This window comes from Lissotriton helveticus, chromosome 3_1, assembly GCF_964261635.1.
Source record: "Lissotriton helveticus chromosome 3_1, aLisHel1.1, whole genome shotgun sequence".
In the NCBI taxonomy this organism is placed as follows: Eukaryota; Metazoa; Chordata; class Amphibia; order Caudata; family Salamandridae; genus Lissotriton; species Lissotriton helveticus.
In genome coordinates, this window is record NC_136061.1 from 1,537,389,794 (window position 1) to 1,537,410,574 (window position 20,781).

The 20,781-nt window shown below is 44.6% G+C and overlaps 1 protein-coding gene across 10 annotated transcripts in view; it reads right to left on the reverse strand.

Moving 5' to 3' along the window:
* The window catches only part of PHLDB1 (pleckstrin homology like domain family B member 1), a 417,405-nt gene that overhangs the window by 115,777 nt on the left and 280,847 nt on the right, over positions 1-20,781 (reverse strand). For 7 of the 10 annotated variants that reach the window (XM_078682222.1, XM_078682223.1, XM_078682224.1 and 4 more), the window contains 5 exons: positions 19,850-19,987; positions 10,285-10,413; positions 5,361-5,516; positions 4,139-4,249; positions 2,121-2,210 (listed from right to left, as the gene is read on the reverse strand). In XM_078682222.1, the coding sequence (XP_078538348.1) occupies positions 2,121-2,210; positions 4,139-4,249; positions 5,361-5,516; positions 10,285-10,413; positions 19,850-19,987 (624 nt within the window). The remainder of the gene's footprint in view (positions 1-2,120; positions 2,211-4,138; positions 4,250-5,360; positions 5,517-10,284; positions 10,414-19,849; positions 19,988-20,781) is intronic. The other 3 variants (XM_078682232.1, XM_078682227.1, XM_078682231.1) reach the window with 1 other exon arrangement.

Here is a 20,781-nt window from a genome sequence, read left to right on the forward strand (position 1 = left end):
ATGCGTTGTAAAGGTACCTGCGTTGTAAAAACATGCGTTGTAACTACATGCGTTGTAATAGTATTTGCGTTGTAAAAATTTCGTTGTAAAGGTATGCGTTGTAAAAGTATGCGTTATAACGTCATATATCCAGAATTTAGACATGTGTTGGTGATGTTTCTGCCATCCTGAACAAGGGTCCAGCCTTCTTTTGGTATTGTTCAGGGAGAGGTTTCATCAACTCCTCTATTTCTTCCCAATGTTGATAGGCATGATAATTGTGCAATGCTTGGAATTTGCAATACGCCATTTATTTGCAGGACTTCGCCACCTTTCGACCCATGAGGTCCAACCTCTTACTCTCCTTGTCTGGAGGAGGCCCTGTTGTGCTTGGGACGTTAGCTCTTTTCCTAGCAGTCAATGTTATTACTGAATCAGCTGGGATTGGTGTTATACTGTATGTGTCGCTCTTATGTCTCGCTCTGGTTTCCAGCTTGTGGAAGTCCATTTTATCATGGAATTCCATGACGCTTGAATTGGAACAGTTATTGTGCAGAGCATCTCCCAGCAGGTTTGCCTGTACTTACCTCTTAAATAAACCGACCTTTCAACTTACCTGGTGTGGAAGGCAACTTTATTTCACTGGCGACGTGCGATCCTCCATGACCCTGCAGTTTCACCTCCCAGGTGAAGGAACTGGATCACATTAAGTTCTGTGGGGCCTGGAACGTCATAGTTAGACCTGCCTTGTTCTGGTATACAACGTGTCTGTTCATTGAGGCGAGGGCTGGTTGGTACTCAGCTGATGTGATTCTATTTCAGCTTTATTTCAAAATAAATAAGTGTTGAGGCATGGGCAAACCTATGTGTGTGGAAGAGCCTGAGCTCCCGCCGAGGTTTTAGAGCTAGATTTTCGCAACTCAGATAAGTTTTATGCAGACGATGATTCTCTTACCTCGGTTGGGATGTCTTTTTGTTCCCTTGAGTGTGGATGTCCATGATCTGGATTTTGGCATCCGTATCCCCAGCAGGTCCTTCGGCGAGGTTCTCCTCTTCGTCACTTGAGGCTCAAGTCTTGTAGAGACGGTGGAGGATGTTGGCCCTGCGTGTGTGGCAGGCCCTTTTCTACCACTCTCTTACTCTCAGAGTCTTCAATGTGAACACTGAGCAGACGTTGAAGTCTTCACTACGGTCGTCTACCGGCAGGCAGAGGTTGCAGACCGGGTGTTGGTCCTTCTGGGAAAACTTATGATGGCAGTTCTTGCAAAACTGGAATGGAGTCTTCTCCATCGCAACACACAGGGAGCTTCCTGCATGTGGATTCTCTGGAACCATTGAAGAGAAACAAACTTCTCAAAAAACTTCTCTGGTACCTACTTCAGATGTTTCCTTCCCTCAGTTAACTTTCACTGAATTTCTTTTGATTTTTCGGTTGCTTCCAAATGTTCGAGAGCCTTTAGTAGGCATCCAGACCCGATGGAGGAAAAAAAGAACCTGAAGATGGCGACCAAAGGTGGGAGCTTCCAGAGGAAGCACGATGATGTCACAAGAGGACACCAAATGGAGGTCTGTCAAAGCCCCCAACAACAAAAAAACAACAAAAAGTAGAAGGACAAACGTTTTATAAGGAGAATTCAGGACTCAACCACTAGATGGTGGAATAATGCACAGCATGTGAATCCAGAAAAGTTTCACACTTGAAACCTGTTAATTGGACAGTGCTTGGGTCTTTGATTGGTTGTGCAGGCTGTCAGTTTTGCCAAGAAAGGCAATTATGTCAGTTATTTACCTGCAACAATAGCTTTGTACCTGCAGTTGTTGCAGACTCCCTTGCTATGCATAAGTTTGCAAAGTGGTGACTGCATCAAAAAGGGCCACTTGTTTTTCTCAATGTCTACAAATTGTATGCACCTGGTAAATGCTCAGCAGATTTGAACTCCAAAAGCATCATTGTTGCCTAACTGTGTTACATTATCAAAATTCTTATTTAGCTTGCCTCCAATATTTGACACCTATCAGAACTGTAGAAGGTAGACACTTGATAAAACATTGTGTCTTAAATACATCTTGCAGCAGCTCAGAGCCTATCAAGGCTAGCAGTAAATGTCTAATATTAGAATCATACTCCTGCCCCATCTTACCTCTTTTAAGGCAGATGGGCTCTTTGGAAAGGTCCTCCCACCAGTGACTGCATAGTATCGCTTCTCAAGGGCTGCAAGTGCCTCCTTCTCCTGCAACAAACGGGTAGAGCTACTTAGAAAATGAAGTCTCATTGTAATGCAAAACAAAGGCAATAGAGAATGCAAAGGGAGCAGGGATTCTAGACTCTAGTGAATGTCTTCCTGCTCTTCAGTCATACGAGGTCAAAACATCAGAGGTTCTAGGTACTACAAAATTTGAGTAGTCAGTAATGTAAGTAGGTCAGAGATTCTAGGTGTCAAGTGGCATCTCTGTTCTGCTCCTGCAGATAATGAAAAGGTCAAAGCTTCTCAGTATCACATGATCCTCTACTGCTTAGAAATGGGTAATACTTGAAGGTCACAGGAAAGACTTCTGTGTGAAGGCAAAAACCCATGTGTTGGAAAAGGTAGGGCACTATCACGAGAGCAGAACAAAACTGCCACGAATTCCAAATGACTCACAAGCCTATGGGATTAGATAGGGCGTTGGAGAGACTGTAACCCTGTGAAGCTTAGAGGCTTGTGAGGATGCTTGCCAAGAGTATCAATAGGATGGTCCTGAGGCTGGGCGCAAAATTCTTTGATCCACCTAGCCTGTTCCATGTTGAAATTCTCAAGCAGAGTGAGAGTGTTTGATTGGTTCAGATGCTCCGTCCATCACCACCCTCTTTTGTTCGGGCTGGACGGTTCCCATGAGGCACAGGGTCAGACTGATTTGCATATGGCCATGTCTGAACTGGGGTGGCAGAGTGGGCTAAAGAACGGTGATAGATTAAACCCAGATCTGTTGACTGGGTGTGAGTGTTTGATTGGTGAGTGTTTGATTGGTTCAGATGCTCCGGCCATCACCACCACCTTTTGTATCGCTTTGTTCACCATAAGTTGGCAGGGTATGCTCAGACGTGAGTCCCTTGCTCACTTTGCCACTGGATTCAAGCAAGCCTGGCTGAAGACGGCTGAAATGCCAGACACCGGTTCTAGGAAGCTTGTTTCCGGTCCAGGGAAGGCATGGCTTGGCGGTTCGGGCTGGACTGTTCCCATGAGGCACAGGGTCAGACTGATTTGCATATGGCCATGTCTGAACTGGGGTGGCAGAGTGGGCTAAAGAACGGTGATGGATTAAACCCAGATCTGTTGACTGGGTGTGAGTGTTTGATTGGTTCAGATGCTCCGTCCATCACCACCCCCTTTTGTACCGAAATTCTGTAGCAGAGCACTGCTGTGTAGAGGACTGGTAGTGCAATGCATTTACCTATAAGAATCTTTCATTCGTACTCCAGTCACTTTTTTGCTCTGAACTTACATTACGGCCTTTTTCAAGTATTTTTTCACTTACATCAACTTCGATATCATTTCTACAGTCAGTCTGCACCATTCAAAACTGAACTTTGATGCAACTAAAATGTGAGCCTACGGATTACACCTGCTTATCAGGACCTGCAGCTAACAGCATGGGTATTCGGCCAGGTTCCTCACCATTTCCAGGCTTCTTAGGGCACCCACTCAAAGATATTTGAGATAAACTGAAGCCACCGGCCTTAAGGTAAAACTGATGCGGGTGCAAAGCAGCATTGCACCATAAGTCTTTTTCATTGCGTTTCTCTGAGGGGTCAGGCCGATGAGCAAAAATCAATCAATCTGCTCTGGGAAATGGTGATCAGAAGTGGTTTAGAAGGGGCACTGTTGTAGTTGTTAAATGCAAACAGAAGTAAGCACCATGTATTCTCTACTCTCTAAGCTGTTAGCTACTGTCAGCTGTGATCACACATGTTGAATAAGACGTCTTCTAGTTACATGTTACAGATGGAAACCAAGACAATTCTAAATTCTCGGTTTATGCAGAGAATTCTGTGACCAATGCGGAATTAGTGATTTGAAAGGTGAAGAGCATCCCAAAGAGTACAGTGTAAGATAGGCTCAAATACCCACCCATAGCCCACTATGCAGTGCCTCCACCAGCAGGCGTGAGCTAGCAATACCTTCTGAAGCAGCAACAGCATGGCATTCTTCTCCTTGGTGACGCGTTCTGACTCCTGTGCAGCCTGCATGCGTATCTGATTGGCTTGGTTCTCCAGTGCTGTCACCCGCTCCTACAAAGACGTGAATGGGTCAGAGAAGTGTGTTAACATTGCCAATTGTTACCGGGAACAATCACTTTCACTGCTCATCACAAGGTATGTACTCAGGCCTGGAGAGGGCAACCAGAGCAGACCATAACTCTTCCAGGTGCTCTACCTCTGCTCTCCAGTATTATCATTCTCTTCATGAAATGTTTTGCCCTCTTGTGCATATGCTGCCATCCTACATGTACTTTTTCCACATGCCTTCTAAGGCCTTACAGACGCTGGTGTCACATGTTCAGCCCCTCCATAATATATGCTGTCCTTCCTGACCCTATGCACACCTTCAGAACCTGCACTCTCACTTACACCCAGTGCTGGCCTTAGTCCCAAGCAACGTATTGCCATCCCACCTTCTTTGCTACTCACCCAAGCCACGTCACTCCAGGATTCAGTTTACCACTGCTTTGTTGCCCCTCCAAGACCTGTGCTTCCTCCGTAGGCACAGACCGCTTCCACTGCCTTCTCTAAGCCTCACACTCCCCTTTGAGTCTCCTTGAGAACCTGTGCTATCCCCTACAGACAATATGCGGTCCACTTTCTTAATCACCGTGCTACTCCCCGTCCACCAATTGACTCAATGATGAAACACACCAGATATTGGAGAGAAGCACTGCTGTGCTCTTCAGAAGCAGGATCCCTTATGGTCTCCCATCCTCTAGAGAGTACCTGCCTATGCATCTGTGCTGCACTCCTTAAGTGCCCAGTGTTGCTAAGCTGTCTCTCAACTCTCCCAAGTCCCCAAAGCCCCTTGCGACCCAATAACTTATTCTTGGCAGTGTCATGGCGGCACTGTGCCTTGTTATGTAGCATATGGAGGGCTCACAGTCTAGTGCTGCACTGCATGGCATCTCATAACTCCTTCCTCTATAGTATCTCCTTACCCAGAAGGTCTTGGACTGCTCTGCCTCCATGCCCTCTAGCCCATTTAGTCACAGAGGTTTCTACATCCCTCTTGGTAATGTGGTGATAATTCTGCACTGCTCTGCAGTAGCTGTGCACCTCGTCTTCTTCCGCTCCTCCCCAAGCCCTTTCTGTCCAGACAGGTTAGTTTCCCCTCCATGTCAAAGTCTGCCCGTACCTTCCGCTTGGCGATGTTGCGGTGGTACTCGGCCTTGCTCTGCAGGAGTTGGTGGCTCACAGTCTCCCGTTCCTCCTCCAATCGGCTCTCTTTCTCCAGCTGCTGGAACTCCAGGTCCTCAAACAGCTTGGTTTGTGCATCCAGGCTCTCCGCTTCCTTCAAAAGATACAAACACTTCTAAGCTTCATCTCATTCCAGCTGCCTTCCTCCTAAACCCCCCCAAACTGCCTTTTATGACCCTGCCCAGTTTTTATGTTCAATGGCTCACACTCACTCTACAACATATGGCCTTGACCACCTTTGATGTCCAATTCCATTCTCTGGGCCTCTTGCCTCATCCTCATCCTCATGCCAGACGGTCCTGTCTTCATCATCCTGGCTTCTCCATCTGCCCACCCCACCAGTTTCTTGTGACTACTACTATAGCTCCAGGAACATACTGGCCATCTTCTGGATGGGTTTCCAGGACATAAAGGAAGAACCATAGAGATATTGCATCCTATCATGAAAATAGTAATCTCCATGAATGTGGCTAAAAGATGTAGCGTAGAAAAGAAAAAGGCTACAGAGAGAAGAAAGGGGGGTATGGAAAGAAAAAGGGGGGTATGGAAAGAAAAAGGGGGGCAAGGGAAGACAAGATCAGGTGCAGGGCAGAATGGGAGGCACACAACAGCAGCAGATGAAAGAATGGGACATTGGATTGATAAAGAGGAAAGTAAAGGAAAATGGACCAAAAATGGGAGGGGAAGTAGGAAACAATGGACATCTGGAGATGGAAAGCATGAAATGCAGGAAATAGAGGGCAAGAGAAAAGGGTGAGAGCACAGGACAGAATGTAGATCTGTTGGAGGCTGAGGAGCAGTGCTGAAAACTGAGCCAGGGCCCAGTTTTGTAAATCCAGCTGTTGTACCATGGAGACTCAGGATGTGTTGTTCTTGTGTTTTCCAAGTCTAAATAACAGTAAAGAGCCTTCGTGAAGGTTAGCTGGATATGATGCCACTGTGACTAGGACTTCAAAGCTGAAGGACAGTCTTTCTGACCAGTTACTTACCTGTAATATAAGTGTTCCCGAGCCGGTACACTCTCTGGAGTGCCGTATACATCATGACTTCCAACACCTCTAGTTAAATAGATGGAAGTTACAAAGTCTGGATATCAATAAGCATGAGAAGTTCCTATATTGTCTAACTTCACTGCACAGCCCTTGCTAAAGTTATATTTTACTGCATAACCCTTGACACTGTTACAAATACAAACGAAATGGGTACAAGGGCTGGGAAATATGCAAGTATGGAAATTGACCAAGTAACATCAAACTTTAAGAATATAATAGGGTAAAAGAAATGGGAGCATCAGAATAACACTATCCCTATTAACAACAGAGTATGCTTCTTCATAGAGTTTTTCGACGGGATGAGTGTAAATTTCACTAACTATTCTTGTAGAGGACTGTGGAAACATAAAGGTAACTATGCAGGGTAAATAGCCAGTATGCCATTAATAACATTAATAAATGCTTTCATAAATTTGGACCACAAACCTGGTTATCACGACATAAGATTCAATTCTACGTTGTCTCACTGGAAGGAACATTAGCACAAAAAAATTACGCTCAATTTTTTTTTTCAAAAACACAATAAGATCGAAGTATTTTTTTTTTAAAGACTAACCTACTAAAATTTTACTGTCAAGAAAGAGTACAGTGAATCTGCTCCAGCAAACTGCAAAAGTTTAAGGCACGTCTGCAGTGAAATCACAGAAGAGTTGAGTATGTCTCCCTGAGAAACACAGGTGGCATATTATAGAAGTGCCCCAGGGGCACAACGGGCGTTTGCGCCCGCTTTGAGTGCCCCCGAGCACTTTTGTATTACAGAAGGGGTCGCAGACGCTTGTGTCTCCCTTTCAGTAATACCAATAGTGCTGGCTCACAAAGTGCCAGGGCTATCTTCAGAGGGCGTTCCTCCAATTTCATGGGGGCATGGCTGCCCTGGGGTGGGGGATTCATGTTATGGTGCATTTTCATTGTTTACGCCGGGCCCGCGGTTTAAAAGGTGCGCCAGGCGCAAACAATGAAAATGGGCCATTTGCATATTACGGCCCCAGATGTGGAATTTATTCCATGTGATGAAGAAATTCCGCACACCAGAACAGATTGAGCCTAGTTGGTATTATCAACACCATCTTGTTATGGAATTTGTTTGGATTTGGTAATGATCTGGACATCAAAAAGGGGGAGAGAAAACATACAATGACTTGCTCCACATATTTGCTGAAAGAATGCCCCGTAGAACACTTCTACGTGAATCCGAAGAGTAGGGTACATTTGGTAGTTTCTTTTGTTATAGACAATCCTCACTTTACCAAAAACACAGTGTAGAGCTTCAAGCTCGAATTTACCAACAGAATACCTTTGAAGACAACTACATATAATGCCCACTATTATTAATTTTCAATTTCTTTCAGAAACCACTCAGTTTCACAATATTGGAGTCTAATTGGACAACGTCAAGATACGGCAGAGCTGCACTTCAAGATGTATTCTTATTTTTAGGAAAGGTGTGCAGTTTGGATCAAGAAGTTTGTTGTCTCAAACAAATAAGAAGGCTTTTATGCATAGACAATGCAAAGAAGTCTATCTTGCCGTGACGTGTAGTTTAACAATGCTGCTGCAGACATGGGCCAAAAAAAATCTGATGTTAAAATTCTCCCACATTTGAAGGAAAGAAATGGTTGAAAAATAATAAACGGGCCTAAACTAAAGATGGCACCTACCATCCTCCCATGATTGCTATAAAAGTATTTTTTTTGAAGGGACAGATTAACTTTCAAAGTACAAATGATAATTTGACAACAAACAAAGACAAAGTGAATTGGTGGGGAAGGCTTGAGACAATGTTCTAGACTCATTATGACCACAACTGAGTTACTTCCACTTAAAGAAGTTTATTGGTGAAATGGAATAAATATTCCAAAAAGTCTTGCAGGATCGGACCCCTTTTGTCAGGAAATATGACGATAGCATGTACCGCTGTAGAAAACCCAACGGGTGTCTATGACCTACAAACTAAAGGCAATGGGTCTCTCGTGTGCATCTCCTCTAGGAGCAGTGAATATTTCTGATATCTACGGACAGAACTCTTCTGTGTGTAAGAAAACATTCCTCTGATATCTGCTTCATATATGTGAAGTTACAATGACTTGTTCAGTACGGAGTGTGTCTGTAAGACCTCAGTGTTGAGAATGTCATAGGATTCAGTTGCATATTATGCCTCTACAATTGTTCAGTACTGAATCCCTCTATGGTATTACCCTTATAGGCTATACACTCTTGCATCCATGGTGGCTCCTCTCTGTGCACACCCAATCTCTGTGGTGCTCTTATATGCAGACTCCATTTGTGGATTCTGCTTCTTGATTGAGTCTCTACCGACTATGCTGTTGCAGTAATTTCTCTTCCAAACAGAATCTTTATGGTGTATCTAGAAAAAAAGCCTATTGTATTCCATCTGCATATAACATTTCTATGGGCCGGCTGTGGATGCTATCTCTAAGATATTCGTCTATGGGATCCTTTGTCCAGTTTTACAGACTTTATGTACAATATAGCTCTACAGTCTATCTGTAGACATGCAATCTTCTTGGCCCCTTTGTGTACAGAAGGTTGCCGTGAAGGCGTCCATGGCCTCTGTGTACATCATGTCTCCACGATCTGTGCTCATTATGCCGCTCTATAGCCGGTGTACAGAATGTGTCCCCAGTTCATCTATGGCTATTACTTCTTTACAGGGTTCTCTATTTACAGAATATCTAAAGGGTCTGCAGGAAATGTTTTTTCTTCACTCTATACACACCTATCATCTTTTTTCTGTTCTCCATGAACACTAATTCTGTAGGCTAATTTCCATTTGCACCTCACTTCTCAACAGCATGATCACATGCATGACATTTTTTACATATGTAAATGTTTACATATCAAAGGCTTTGTCGTACAAGCCTAGCTAAATGAGGCAACTAAGGCCACAATAAACTAACAAACAAAATGTCTACTGCAGATGCACACTGGCAAAGTAGTTCTTGTGGTTTATTGTGATGACACTTCACAAGTCGGCCTTTGGATCGGTCAGTGATGGTGCAGTAGTTTGCTCTTGTGGATCTTGTAAAGGTTATAAATGGATGATGCTGTTTGGGATTACATTTCTTGTTGAATTAAGGCCTAAAATTTGCCTATTACTTTGAGGTAAAATGCTTGTGAATCTGGTGGTTTTGTTGGGACATTTTAGCTACCTGTAGAGTACTCCTGAGCTGGAATGTTTAAAAAAGTGCACAATGAAGACTGTGCATGAAACTACTCTGTGGATAAGGCGGGCTTCACAAATAAGGTGTGTAGCCATTTATGAACTCGAACGCTGCACAGATGTGCAGATATTCGAGGACTTTTTGGAGAAGGTGTGCAGTGTTTGCAGGCTATTAATACCATGCGATTATGCAGGAGCTTTCTATGCAAACTACTTGGATGTGCAAGCAAAGGTGTACAATTGTTTTTGTGGGCCTCATTAAGGTAACACGCTTCAGAGTAAGTGCATAATCATTTAAGGACTTTGTGTAGAAGGTGTGTGGTTATGTTTCCGGACTCCGCACAGGTGGAGTGACCCTGCCAGAGGAGTTAGGCTCCTAGCAAACCTTAGCAATGAACAAAACGCACGGTACGAACAGGCCAGCTCAGCCTTGGTCTCTACATTCCCAGCCTGTGGTGGTGTTAGGTTTTCATTTAGAACTACAAATCTCAGATGCCTTGGAGGTGTGTGATCTTGATGGCCTGCTCTCGCAGCTCCCTAGAGCACAATGTGAGCAGCATATAAGCAGGAAAGGAGAAGGCGGTAGTGGGTGCCATGCGGTCCTGTGGTCACCGGAAGGAAGCACTGACCCTTCTTAGCTGGTCCTGTAACTGCTCCCTCATTGATTCTGGACAATTATCCACCTGTCGCTTCAAATCGCTGCACCGGGACTGCAAGCTTTCTAGCGCCTTCCTTTCCAGGTCAACCTTTGCCCTTTCCTGAATAGTGGAAGGGTGGGGAAGAAAGGGAGGGAAAAAAAGGAGAAAAAACATACTTCTCAAATCCACGCCATGCATAAGCTGCAGTATTAGAATTATTAGAGATGGGATCGGCTGGAGAGTGGAAGTAATGCCCCTTTGGGACTGGAACCATAACCCAGAGGACCTCCTAATAAGTAGAACTTTTGAGTAGGGCTCGTGGGAGAACAACTAATTTCTTGCCGATTAGGATTAAAATGCAGTGAGGGCTATGTCCATATTTGGTATTCCAACAGGATCTATTACCATATAATCTGTGTCACAGCCCTCCTCCATTGCCATCAGTCAGAGGTACCCATTTATAGGGAGGCTTCACTACAGTGGCAACGCAAGGACACTGCTATGTTTTACGGTCAATTTGTTTCACTTTTTCAGAAGATAAGACATGCTGTGCCCTGTGGAAAGGCTGCAGTTCACCCTCACACCTTACCAAAACAATCAGTCCTGGTCTAGGGGTGCAACCCATGATCATGGGAGCTCCTGGCATTTATTGTTTATTCCAATCTTAGGACGTATGAACAGAAGGGAATTTTTAACGTCACCACCGGGGTCACTTGCTGACAATTGCAGCCCATGGCTCCCTCAACCAAGTTTGGCCTCCTCTCTCCAGCCGACCAACACATGAGCTAGAGGGTGATTAAATGAATATCTGCAAATATTACAGAAGTTTAGAACATTCCAGACATCAGCACTGGGTTACCATACAGCCAAGCCTATCCCAAGATGCATACAAAGCCAAAACAATCCTGTTGTCAAAGATACGTAAAAACACTCATACTCGCAGAGACACAACCAACACATACTAGGGCACCAATAACCACAACCCCACGTTCTCATGCAGGCCAGGCAGCAAAGCACACAGATGCACACACGCAAAAGTAAAACATTACCTACCTGTAACAATATTTTGCCATGTGAGGCCTGTTGACAATTCACATGCATTATCCTGCCATCTACTGGCTTTACTCCTTCATGTCTATAAGCGTTATCAGGAAAAACACTACTTCGGTCAGTAGGTGTGAACGAGAGAGCAGTGTCGTTAAAAGGCCCTGTCAATGAAGTATGACAAATCCCCCAGTGGCCCTCCACACTACAATAATTACATTTCACCCCTTACCCCAAGTCACCGTGTTGGAACAGATCTGGCCTCAATCTAATTTATCTCTGAGTAAGGTAGGTGGGTGACCTGAACATCTATCAGAGACACCATATTGTAGAACTATTATGACTGGCAAGATTGTTTTTTTTTCCTTTGGCACTAAGCTATTCTAGATTATTACACTCTATACAATCCTGTAAAGTGACAATTCAAGGTCAAAGCAGTTTTTAATCCATTTTTATCAATCACTTAACCCACCTCTGCACTAGGTCTCGGAGTCAAGGGAATAGTACGCCTTGACGTACAGGTCGCTGCTATTGAGATCTCCTGTAGGGGGTGCCCGCTACTGCTTACCTGCTGTATATTTTTTTCATATGCACTACGGGCTCTTTCTGGGTGTTGCAAAAACTATGCACCACCTCCTCAAGGAGATAACGTGTTGCCTCATCCATTTACTGGTCTATAAACTGATACCAGAGCTCCTCTGGCACCGATAGTGCGTGTAGTACTTTCTTGCTGGCACCTGGGCTTTTGAAGAAAGCTCCTATATACCATGGAAATCTTGTACCATTCTAGGTACAGAATCCTAGAGGTGGTTACTGTTATAAAATCTAGTGCAAGGTTTATCGCCGTACAATTTTATGCACTAATCTGACGTTCTTTTACCCAAAAAGGATGGCAATAAAAATGCCTCTATGACAAAAATGTACATTTGTGTACTGGGTTAATTTGGTGGTACCATTAATCGTGTCAAACAAAGTACACCTGGCTTAAGTCCTGGAGGTACCAAAAAAGAAGCCTTGTAACCCCAGCCTTCTCAAGTAGGATATACCGTCGCCAAGTACACCAACAGAATTTAAAGTACTTTAATTTATAAAGTGTCCCACAGTTTAATGATGGCATCCTTTTATCTATGTCACATGAAAAAATGTTTCAACTTCATGGCACAGCACTCCCTACTGACAGGTCTGCTAGTCTGCTCCTGTAAATCCAGATATTGTGTATCAATGTTGGGAAAGGAAGTCAAATGCTTTGACAGATTGGAAAGATGAATGCCGCCTACCCCTACAGAGACAATCCTTTAGGCCAGCAGCAACACATCTCTGGATGCTGCTAATCTTGAGTTGGGAACATGATGAAGGGGAACGTCAATGTTCTATTCCTGCTCCAAGACTTGTCTGAGGTCCTATTGGGCTCTCATGCAGAAGTGGGGCGCATCGACTGGCCGGTTTAAGGGGCTTGGATCAACAATTGAAAGTTAAATTCCATCATTCTTTAGTATCATAAAATACATTAACCACAACCCCCAGAACGTTTCTACCTTGGGGTACTTTTTCAATAGCCCTTTCACTGTAAAAGTCTTCGGGAATGGTTTGTATGCCAGCTTTTGCATATGGATGCCATCATGGATTCTTTTAAAATTAGCTACAGTAACGTCTATCGCAGTGTCAGGCTCCCCAGCTCGAAGGACTCCCACAGGTTATAGGTTATTTTTCTCCTGAGACGCCCCTCATGTGTAATCTTCACATCCTGATCGGGCGGCTGTATGCATTGTTCCAGGATGTCTCCGGTGTGACTTTTCCTAGGTGGCTTTCTCCTTGTCTATGCCATTGTTTGGAGTGAAGGTATATTGCCTTAAAGCTGCTTTGTAAAAAAGTATCCCATCTCTAGAGTCATGTTGCCTTGAGGTCTCGTTGACATGCTTTACTTTCTGCAAATTATGATCAGGGGGTCTTTGAAACTCACTCTGTATTTTCAAGCCACAATTGGGTTAAAATTGCTGTTAAAAACCTGTTTTGACACCAAATGCTTGAAAACAACTTTGGCGCCAAAGCATGCTCCAGCGTTCTTTTTTGTTGTTGTTCAGCAGCATACTTAAGATGACCAGAAGCTGTAGGGTCTTCCTTTTCAGCCCAAATTCACCTGCCAATGGGGGGAACGTTTATGCGGCCTATTTAACCAATTAATTGGCCTCAGCAGAGTCTATCTGAATGTACTGATCAAACATGATGAAAATGATCTAGATGGCCATTTTGCAAGGGCAGAACCTAACTGCCCTTCCCTTACTTTTACAACCATATAATGTAATTCAATGGTCTTCATGGTTCCATCATGTTGCAAGACTCAAGCTAGTTATTGGTAGAAAGTCTGCGACAGGCATTACCAAGTCCACATTCCCGCATGGTTTCTAGAGCCCGCCATTTCCTTTGTCGAAGCTCAAGCATCCTAGGTCTAAAGCACGGACAGGAAGCCCAGGTTGGATCAATGTCCGACCGAAGGCATGTTGATTCACAAAACATGCATCGCCCATGCCTTCTTGTCTACACACTTCACCTGGTGTAGTGATCGACACGGTCTGCGCATTGTTTCTGAGCGCAGCCTGGTACTTCCACTCACTGTGCTTGGGAAGGGACGCATGACAGGAGGATCTGTAGATGGAGCAGAACACGCCCGCCCAAGCACCAAAGAGCAGCACGAGTCAGACTCCAGCGGCCATTTGCTGTCTGTGAGCAGAACCCCCAGTTGTGCCACATGCTTCCTCACCAGCTCATTAAAATTATAAGAACTCTGGTGGTCAACATGCATGGCGTTCCAAACAACGCCCAAGACTAGTGAGGGAGAACTCATGTGCATGCCTCCTCCAAGTCACCCGCCTCGGATCACAACGCATCCTCGTCTGCCAAGGCCTTCTCCGCGCGAGGGTGCACTCTCACAGACGCAAAGGAAGGCGCCCCGGAGCATGCGTGGGTCACGCATGGCAACTTGCTGAGCAGACTCCACAACACTGTGTTCTAGTTCAATGGAAAAATCGTTGCAACGTGTCTGCATGCGACCCTCTGAGGCAATGGAAGTTTCCGTCGTCGTAGTTTGTGTGACAAGGGCCCTTTCAGTGCTGCATTGAACCGATGCCTTAGGAGCAGCACCTCTATCGGACAGAGAAAACTGTAATGGAAGCTGGAGTAGAGTTGAAGGGAGTTACTGCCATGCCCTCGAGTTAGCAGCTCCCATCAAGCTAGCGGTTTCCTGTCTTTCTTTTTTATTTTTAACTAGCAGTTATGAAGACTATTAGATGGTGGTACAAGGCAAAACGTGAATATACTAGGCTCAAGTGGCAAAACTATGCCTTATTACCAGACACACTTTTCTTTCAGAAATGCACTCACCTCACAAGTAACATACTCACACGTGTTGCTTGTACACATATAAACAAGTGTACACAATTAGAGGTGCATATTGACCCATTCAACAACACACATTTTCGTAAATCCAAGTACACATTTTCAAAACTATACACATGGCGTTTCAAAAATGCACAACTTCCCACCAATACACTGACTCATATTTACTCAGGCTCGTACCCAAGCGCAGCTTCACACTGGCGACCATTCTCACAGCAGCACACAATGAGAAGCGAGCTTGTCCAATGGCGCCGGCTCAGAAGCAGGCAGGGCACAGCACCCCCTGGCGGCCTTGATCAACAGAGGTTATTGAACATGCAGCATTAGGCGGGGCATCCCCGATCATGGTTATCATAAGTTAGTCAGGAACTCCGTTGGTCAGTGTTAGATTAGGGATCAAACTGGTCAGTGTTATTGAGCCCCCACTAATTATTAGTTAAACTGGTCAGTGTTATTGAGCCCCCACTAATTATTAGTCAAGCCCCCGTCCCCAGAGTAAGTATTAGTGTGGTTAAAAAGGGTAATCTAACTTGCATTGTTGGTGTTCCGAGGGGTTACCCTTTGCTCCCACTAAAATACGTTCTGTTTGAGACACAAAGTATTCCACATGAAAAGTCAGGAAGTGGAACGGGTCTAGGTGGGGATTCATACATACTCTACGGGGGTGAAGGACTAGCTCCATGGTGACTACTCTAGCATTCAGAGTGTTCTCTATTGCTCTCATATATGCAGTAGCTCGGGCACACCTTGGGAGTTCGTCATGCTCTCTTTGATCCAGCAGGCTGGGATGTCTTGAGCCCTCAAGGCGCTACAAGCTCTCAGATAGCTCTCGAAGCCTCAACCTGCTCACTAAGGGCCCCTCTTGAGACCAAAGGCTCATTAGGGGTTTAGGAGATGGAATGCTGAAGGCGTCACAACCAATCACGCAAGGCTTGGGGCGCCAGTCACACTATCATGTTAGGCAGATGTGAATCATTAGATTACGCAATCAGAGGGGTCCTTATGCTCCCCCCGTTATGTTTACTGAACCATATTGGTGCACAAGATTGCAGTAACTATTGCTTGCCAAGGATGGTAACAATTCTTGCACTGGCTAGCCTGGTTAGTTCTTAAAGGGGAGGGGTGGTCTCACACTGGGTCCTGTGTGCTTTCTAGAATTTATTCTGGGCTCTTCTTGTTCTCTTCACTCATTTTGCCCACTTGTTGAGTTTTCCTGCTTTTAACATATCCTTTGCAGACTCGCTTAATCCCCAGTGGGTAATGGGGCCCAGCCAATCCACAGAAGTCCTGCTTGCTTTACCTTGGATCCTGTCTTTTCCCAAGGGACCGCCTATGACATGCCTTTTCTAAAGGGCTTTTTCGCTGGACCGTCTCAAGGAGCCCTGCTTGTCCTCTGACCTTCACAGGTGCAGCTTGTTGCAGTGCATTTTTCTGGGGCCCTCTTGGGTCCTGCAAATGCTCTTTGTTTTCCATTGCTTATGCCAACTCTCCAGGATCCACGAGGTTCCGTCTGTTCTTCAGGAATCTCCCTGCCTGTTGTACTGGGTTCCTATAGGTTTTCATGGGGAATCTCCTTTAGAAATAATGGTCTCCAGGGGACCTCCTCAGTCCCGCCTGATGTCCAGGGAACCTACCAAGCTGGTCTGGTCTTCCAGGGAGCTTCCTGAGTTACCCCTGAAGTCCAGGGGTTGTGGCTAGACCTCCAGGGTCAGACTATAATCCCGGGGTCTGTTCACTCACAAGGGGCACTGATGTTTGTTATGTTATGCCAGCTTGATCTGGGTTCCAAAGAGCAACCTTATATCCCGGGTTGCATTTATAGTGTACTGCTGGTAGATTCTATTAAGTGTTTGGCTAAGGACAGCTTCAACTGTCTGTTGCCAATTGCTGGTGCCATCGATCAGCTATACAGGAGAGTGAAATATTGTGGACAGTTCCAAGTTTACAATCTGTGTCATTAACATAAGATTGGGGCACTCCGATGACAATGTAGTCCATTCAATTTAATGCATGATCTAATGACAATGGCACCACTGTGTGCATCGCAGGCATACATTCAGAATGCACACCTGACGTGTTGCATTTGCTAATGCTTGTTTTACACGTGACCAAGTCAGCTTGCGAGGCACATTTAGGGTACCACTTTTCCTTAAAGTGTTTTACCACTCCCCAAACTGGATACAAAAGTTTCTCCCATGATGAGCAGAGATTTGTAGAACTTTCTATGCCAAGAACAGTCTGCACCCCCATGAAGCTTCGTGAAGAGAACATTCAGCTTGGTTTCCTTTTATTTAGGTCCATGAGCTGGTGGTGCAAGAAATGCACCCATGTACCCTCTGTACCTACTTTTTTGAAAGGGGGAGAGGAAATAGTAGGTTTGGCAACGTTGGTCTCCAGCACAATTAAAACTACACTTTTTGGTCCTGCAAGTCAAAAAGGTCATACCTTGGGAGCGCGCCCAGGTCACATTACCTAACTTGGGAGAATTCCATCCTATACATCACTTCTTGGGAGAACTACCAGCCCCCAAGTCTCATCTTGGCTGAGCATCCAAGCCACAAGACGCTCCATGCTCCACCTTCAACATTGAATCGTGCATGGTGGAACCCATTAGCTGTCTCGTCTGCCAATGTAAGCAAACAATTCATAAATAAAGCATACATACATATTTACAAACTCACAGGTGGCTTCCAGACAGCAGTCTCCAGCCATTGGTCCGCGAACTGTTAGCCATATTCAGCTTTCACCCATCTCAGCATGTGGCACGCCCATGCCAGCCACTGGCTCTCCTGCAGGGTCAGTGGCACTATTTTGACTGATAACATTTGCCTAACAAAAAGTACACTCCAGGACAAGAGTTGGTGGAGCAAACCAGTACTTTATCAATGTTCTTTTTCTAACCATTCTTTATACTTTTGTATTCATTTTAAATCATCCTTTCTTCAGCTTTCAATAGTTCAAAGCTAGCAGTCCCATTTTTCCTCCAATATGGATCCTAATTCCCTGTGATTTGCGTTAAATTATTATTTTTTAAATGTCTAGACCTGCCCTAAATACACCAGCCTGCTAGGAATTATTCATAAGGTTCAATTAAAATCATATATATATATATATATATATATATATATATATATATATATATATATATATATATATATATATATATATATATATTTATTTATTTTTTGACATACATTTTTTTGTTGCAACTATATAGAAGCCATGTTTAGGCAGTGGCATGTCCTCTTTTTTTCTTTGTTTTATGTTGTGGCAGATACGTGCAAAAATAAAAGAGAAAAAAAATAAGAATTGCATTAGCTTGGGCCAGACCTATTGGCTCGGCCAATGCTCCTCAGTTATATCGTGCATTGTGAGAGAGAGTTTCTAGGTACTGTGGTACACAGTGTCCACAGCTTTTCAACTGCAATGGAACCTAAACAAACGTGTGCCATAACTGGTAGATCACCTGTTCATTGGTACAGCTTCACTTAGATTTCAGGTCTTACTGGCCATTCTAGCTCAATCAACCATGCTCTCTGGTTCCAGCCTGCATAACATGCTTTAACCCAATCAAACTTCTGTTCCAAGTTTTACAAGACGTTGGTCCAGTTATGTTCTCCAGTTCCTGGCAACATAACCTATTTTGGCCATATTCTGTCAGGTTCCAGGTCAAATGATGAACCTTGCCCCAATCGTAGTATCTGGTTTCGGTCATATGAAGTGCTTTGACACAATCATGGTCTCCGGAACAGGTCACATAACCTATATTGGCCCAATAATGCTCTTTAGGTCCAAGACACATGAGGCATGTAGGTCCAATTGTGCTCTTTCGTACCAGGCCGCATAACGTACTATATCACAATCATCCTACTCTTTGGTGCGAGGCCGCATGATGCTCTTTTACCCCATGATCCCTGGCTCAAAATCACAGTATAACTGCACCGAAATTGTTAAAAACAATTGTAGGGGCCCAAGGCTTTTCTTAAGACTCACCACCGGTATTGTTCAGTCCCAGGGCTGCCTGATGCTGCAGTCTTGATTTCACCTCATGGATTTTTCTTCCATCATCTTACACTTATCACCTTTTCAGCTCACTCTTGCAGGTCCCTTCTCTTCGCATTTGTCACTATTATCCAGTCTATCACCTCCAGCTCCGTTTTTTGCCATGGTCTTGGTTGAAGGGGTCAAAGTTTGATGTTGAAAAATAAGGTCCAGCCCTGAAAACTGAGTGCTGGTGCCCACTACCTGCAGTCACTGACACAAACTAAGGACCTCATGATGCACTATGGTCCAAGAGAACTGAACAGGCCACAAGAAGGAAACTTTGCCTGTCAGGTTGCCTGGCGCTTGGGCCTAATCGGACACTCCTGTTCAGGGTCACATGATGTGGATCGACCAGTCATGCTGCCCGAATCCGGCTGGCACAACTCTTATTAATCTTCCTCCGTGTCGGAAGTTACTGCCTGCTAGAAGCAGGAAGATTGGGTGGTCGGTCACATTTGACATTGTGCAACAACAAACAGAACCAGATGAACCTGCTCTTCCTGGTACCTAACTCTTCCAGGAAAGAGGATGTTATGAATGTAACCACAATCCTTCATTGGCGAATAATGCGATCTCCAGCCTCACACAGAACACAACCAGAGAGCAGAAGAGCACCCACGCGCACACGATTCCATGTCACATTCAAGACAAGTCAGAATCCAGATGGATCTCGTAGTGATCTCTTTAGTCACCAAGTCTTACCTTTTAATAGTACCTACTGTGCACTAGTACTGGCTTGTTCTTCTGTGGAGTCTTTAGAGAGGTTGGCCAGTGGTCTGTCTGTCACTTAAACGAGTCAGAGAGCTGTGCACCAACCCTTTGCATAATGGGATACCAACTCCTACACAGCTCTTTAGACACGCCGGTAACCTTTGTAGGATGAACTCAACTATATGAGCAGGTGTCCCACCAGGCTTTGCAGCAGGCTGGAAAAGGTGCCACTCACTATTAAAAGGAAGAGTGCGACAGACCCACCACCGAGCGAGAGAAGAGCTGGCCATTGGCAGGCGCAGTGGTGCGGACAGTTCTTGCTGCAGGAGACACCCCCTGCACTCGTGTCGGCAGGCAAACATACCTTATCACGCTCCCGCTGGATGCTGGAGTCCAGATCTGTCAGTTTATGCTGCAGCTGCTCCACTGCCTTTTGCTCTTGCTGCAGCTGGGATATCTCTGCGTCTCGCTCTCCCTGCAGCAGCGCCCGCTCCATCTCCACCTGAACAGACACAAGCAATCTTGAGTTATGTACAAACCTGAAGGAAGCGCAGGTACCTCCAACTTCTCCACGATCCAAATAGCCAGTACAGTCCAAAAAACAAAAAAAAACTCTGCAGTTTGTACCCACACAAAGCTTTCACCTGCCCCATTATTAAATGCTATATGTCAGGGTGCTCAAAACTGGCGTATTTTCAGAAACAATTTATTGAAAATACAAAAAATGCGAATCTGGCATTTACAGCGACATTTTAGCATGAAATGGGTCATGTTCAGTGGGGTCGCAAGGACGCATTTCATGAGAAAAAAAAACAGTAGTTTGCATTCTGTTAGTTTGTGTTGTTTCCATACTCTTACAATAGGAATTTCACCCAAAACGACATGAAATTTCGCAAAACTAGAAATGGCAGAAATTATGTGACATTATGCCAGGATAATAACATTTTCATCCAGAAATTATGTGGCATTTTGCCAGCATAACATCAACCCGAGCTTAATGTCAAACACCATATCCAAGGCACACTGTGTCACCAGCAGTGCCCATCCACCAAGAGTGTAGGGACAACTGTGAGAAAGGACCCACCCATTTCCTCCCAAAATAAAGTGTATACAAACTGCAAGTCACTTGGAGAAGCTCATACCGCCATTTTAACCCTAAATCAGCATAGTTTCTTCTTTTGTTCAGTACAGTTAAGGAAGCTTTTACTTCTATTTTACTTTGCATTAAAAAAAATGACAACGTAATGAGTTCTCTTTTGGTCCCACTTTCGTTCTTCCTTAGTTTCGCGTGTTACA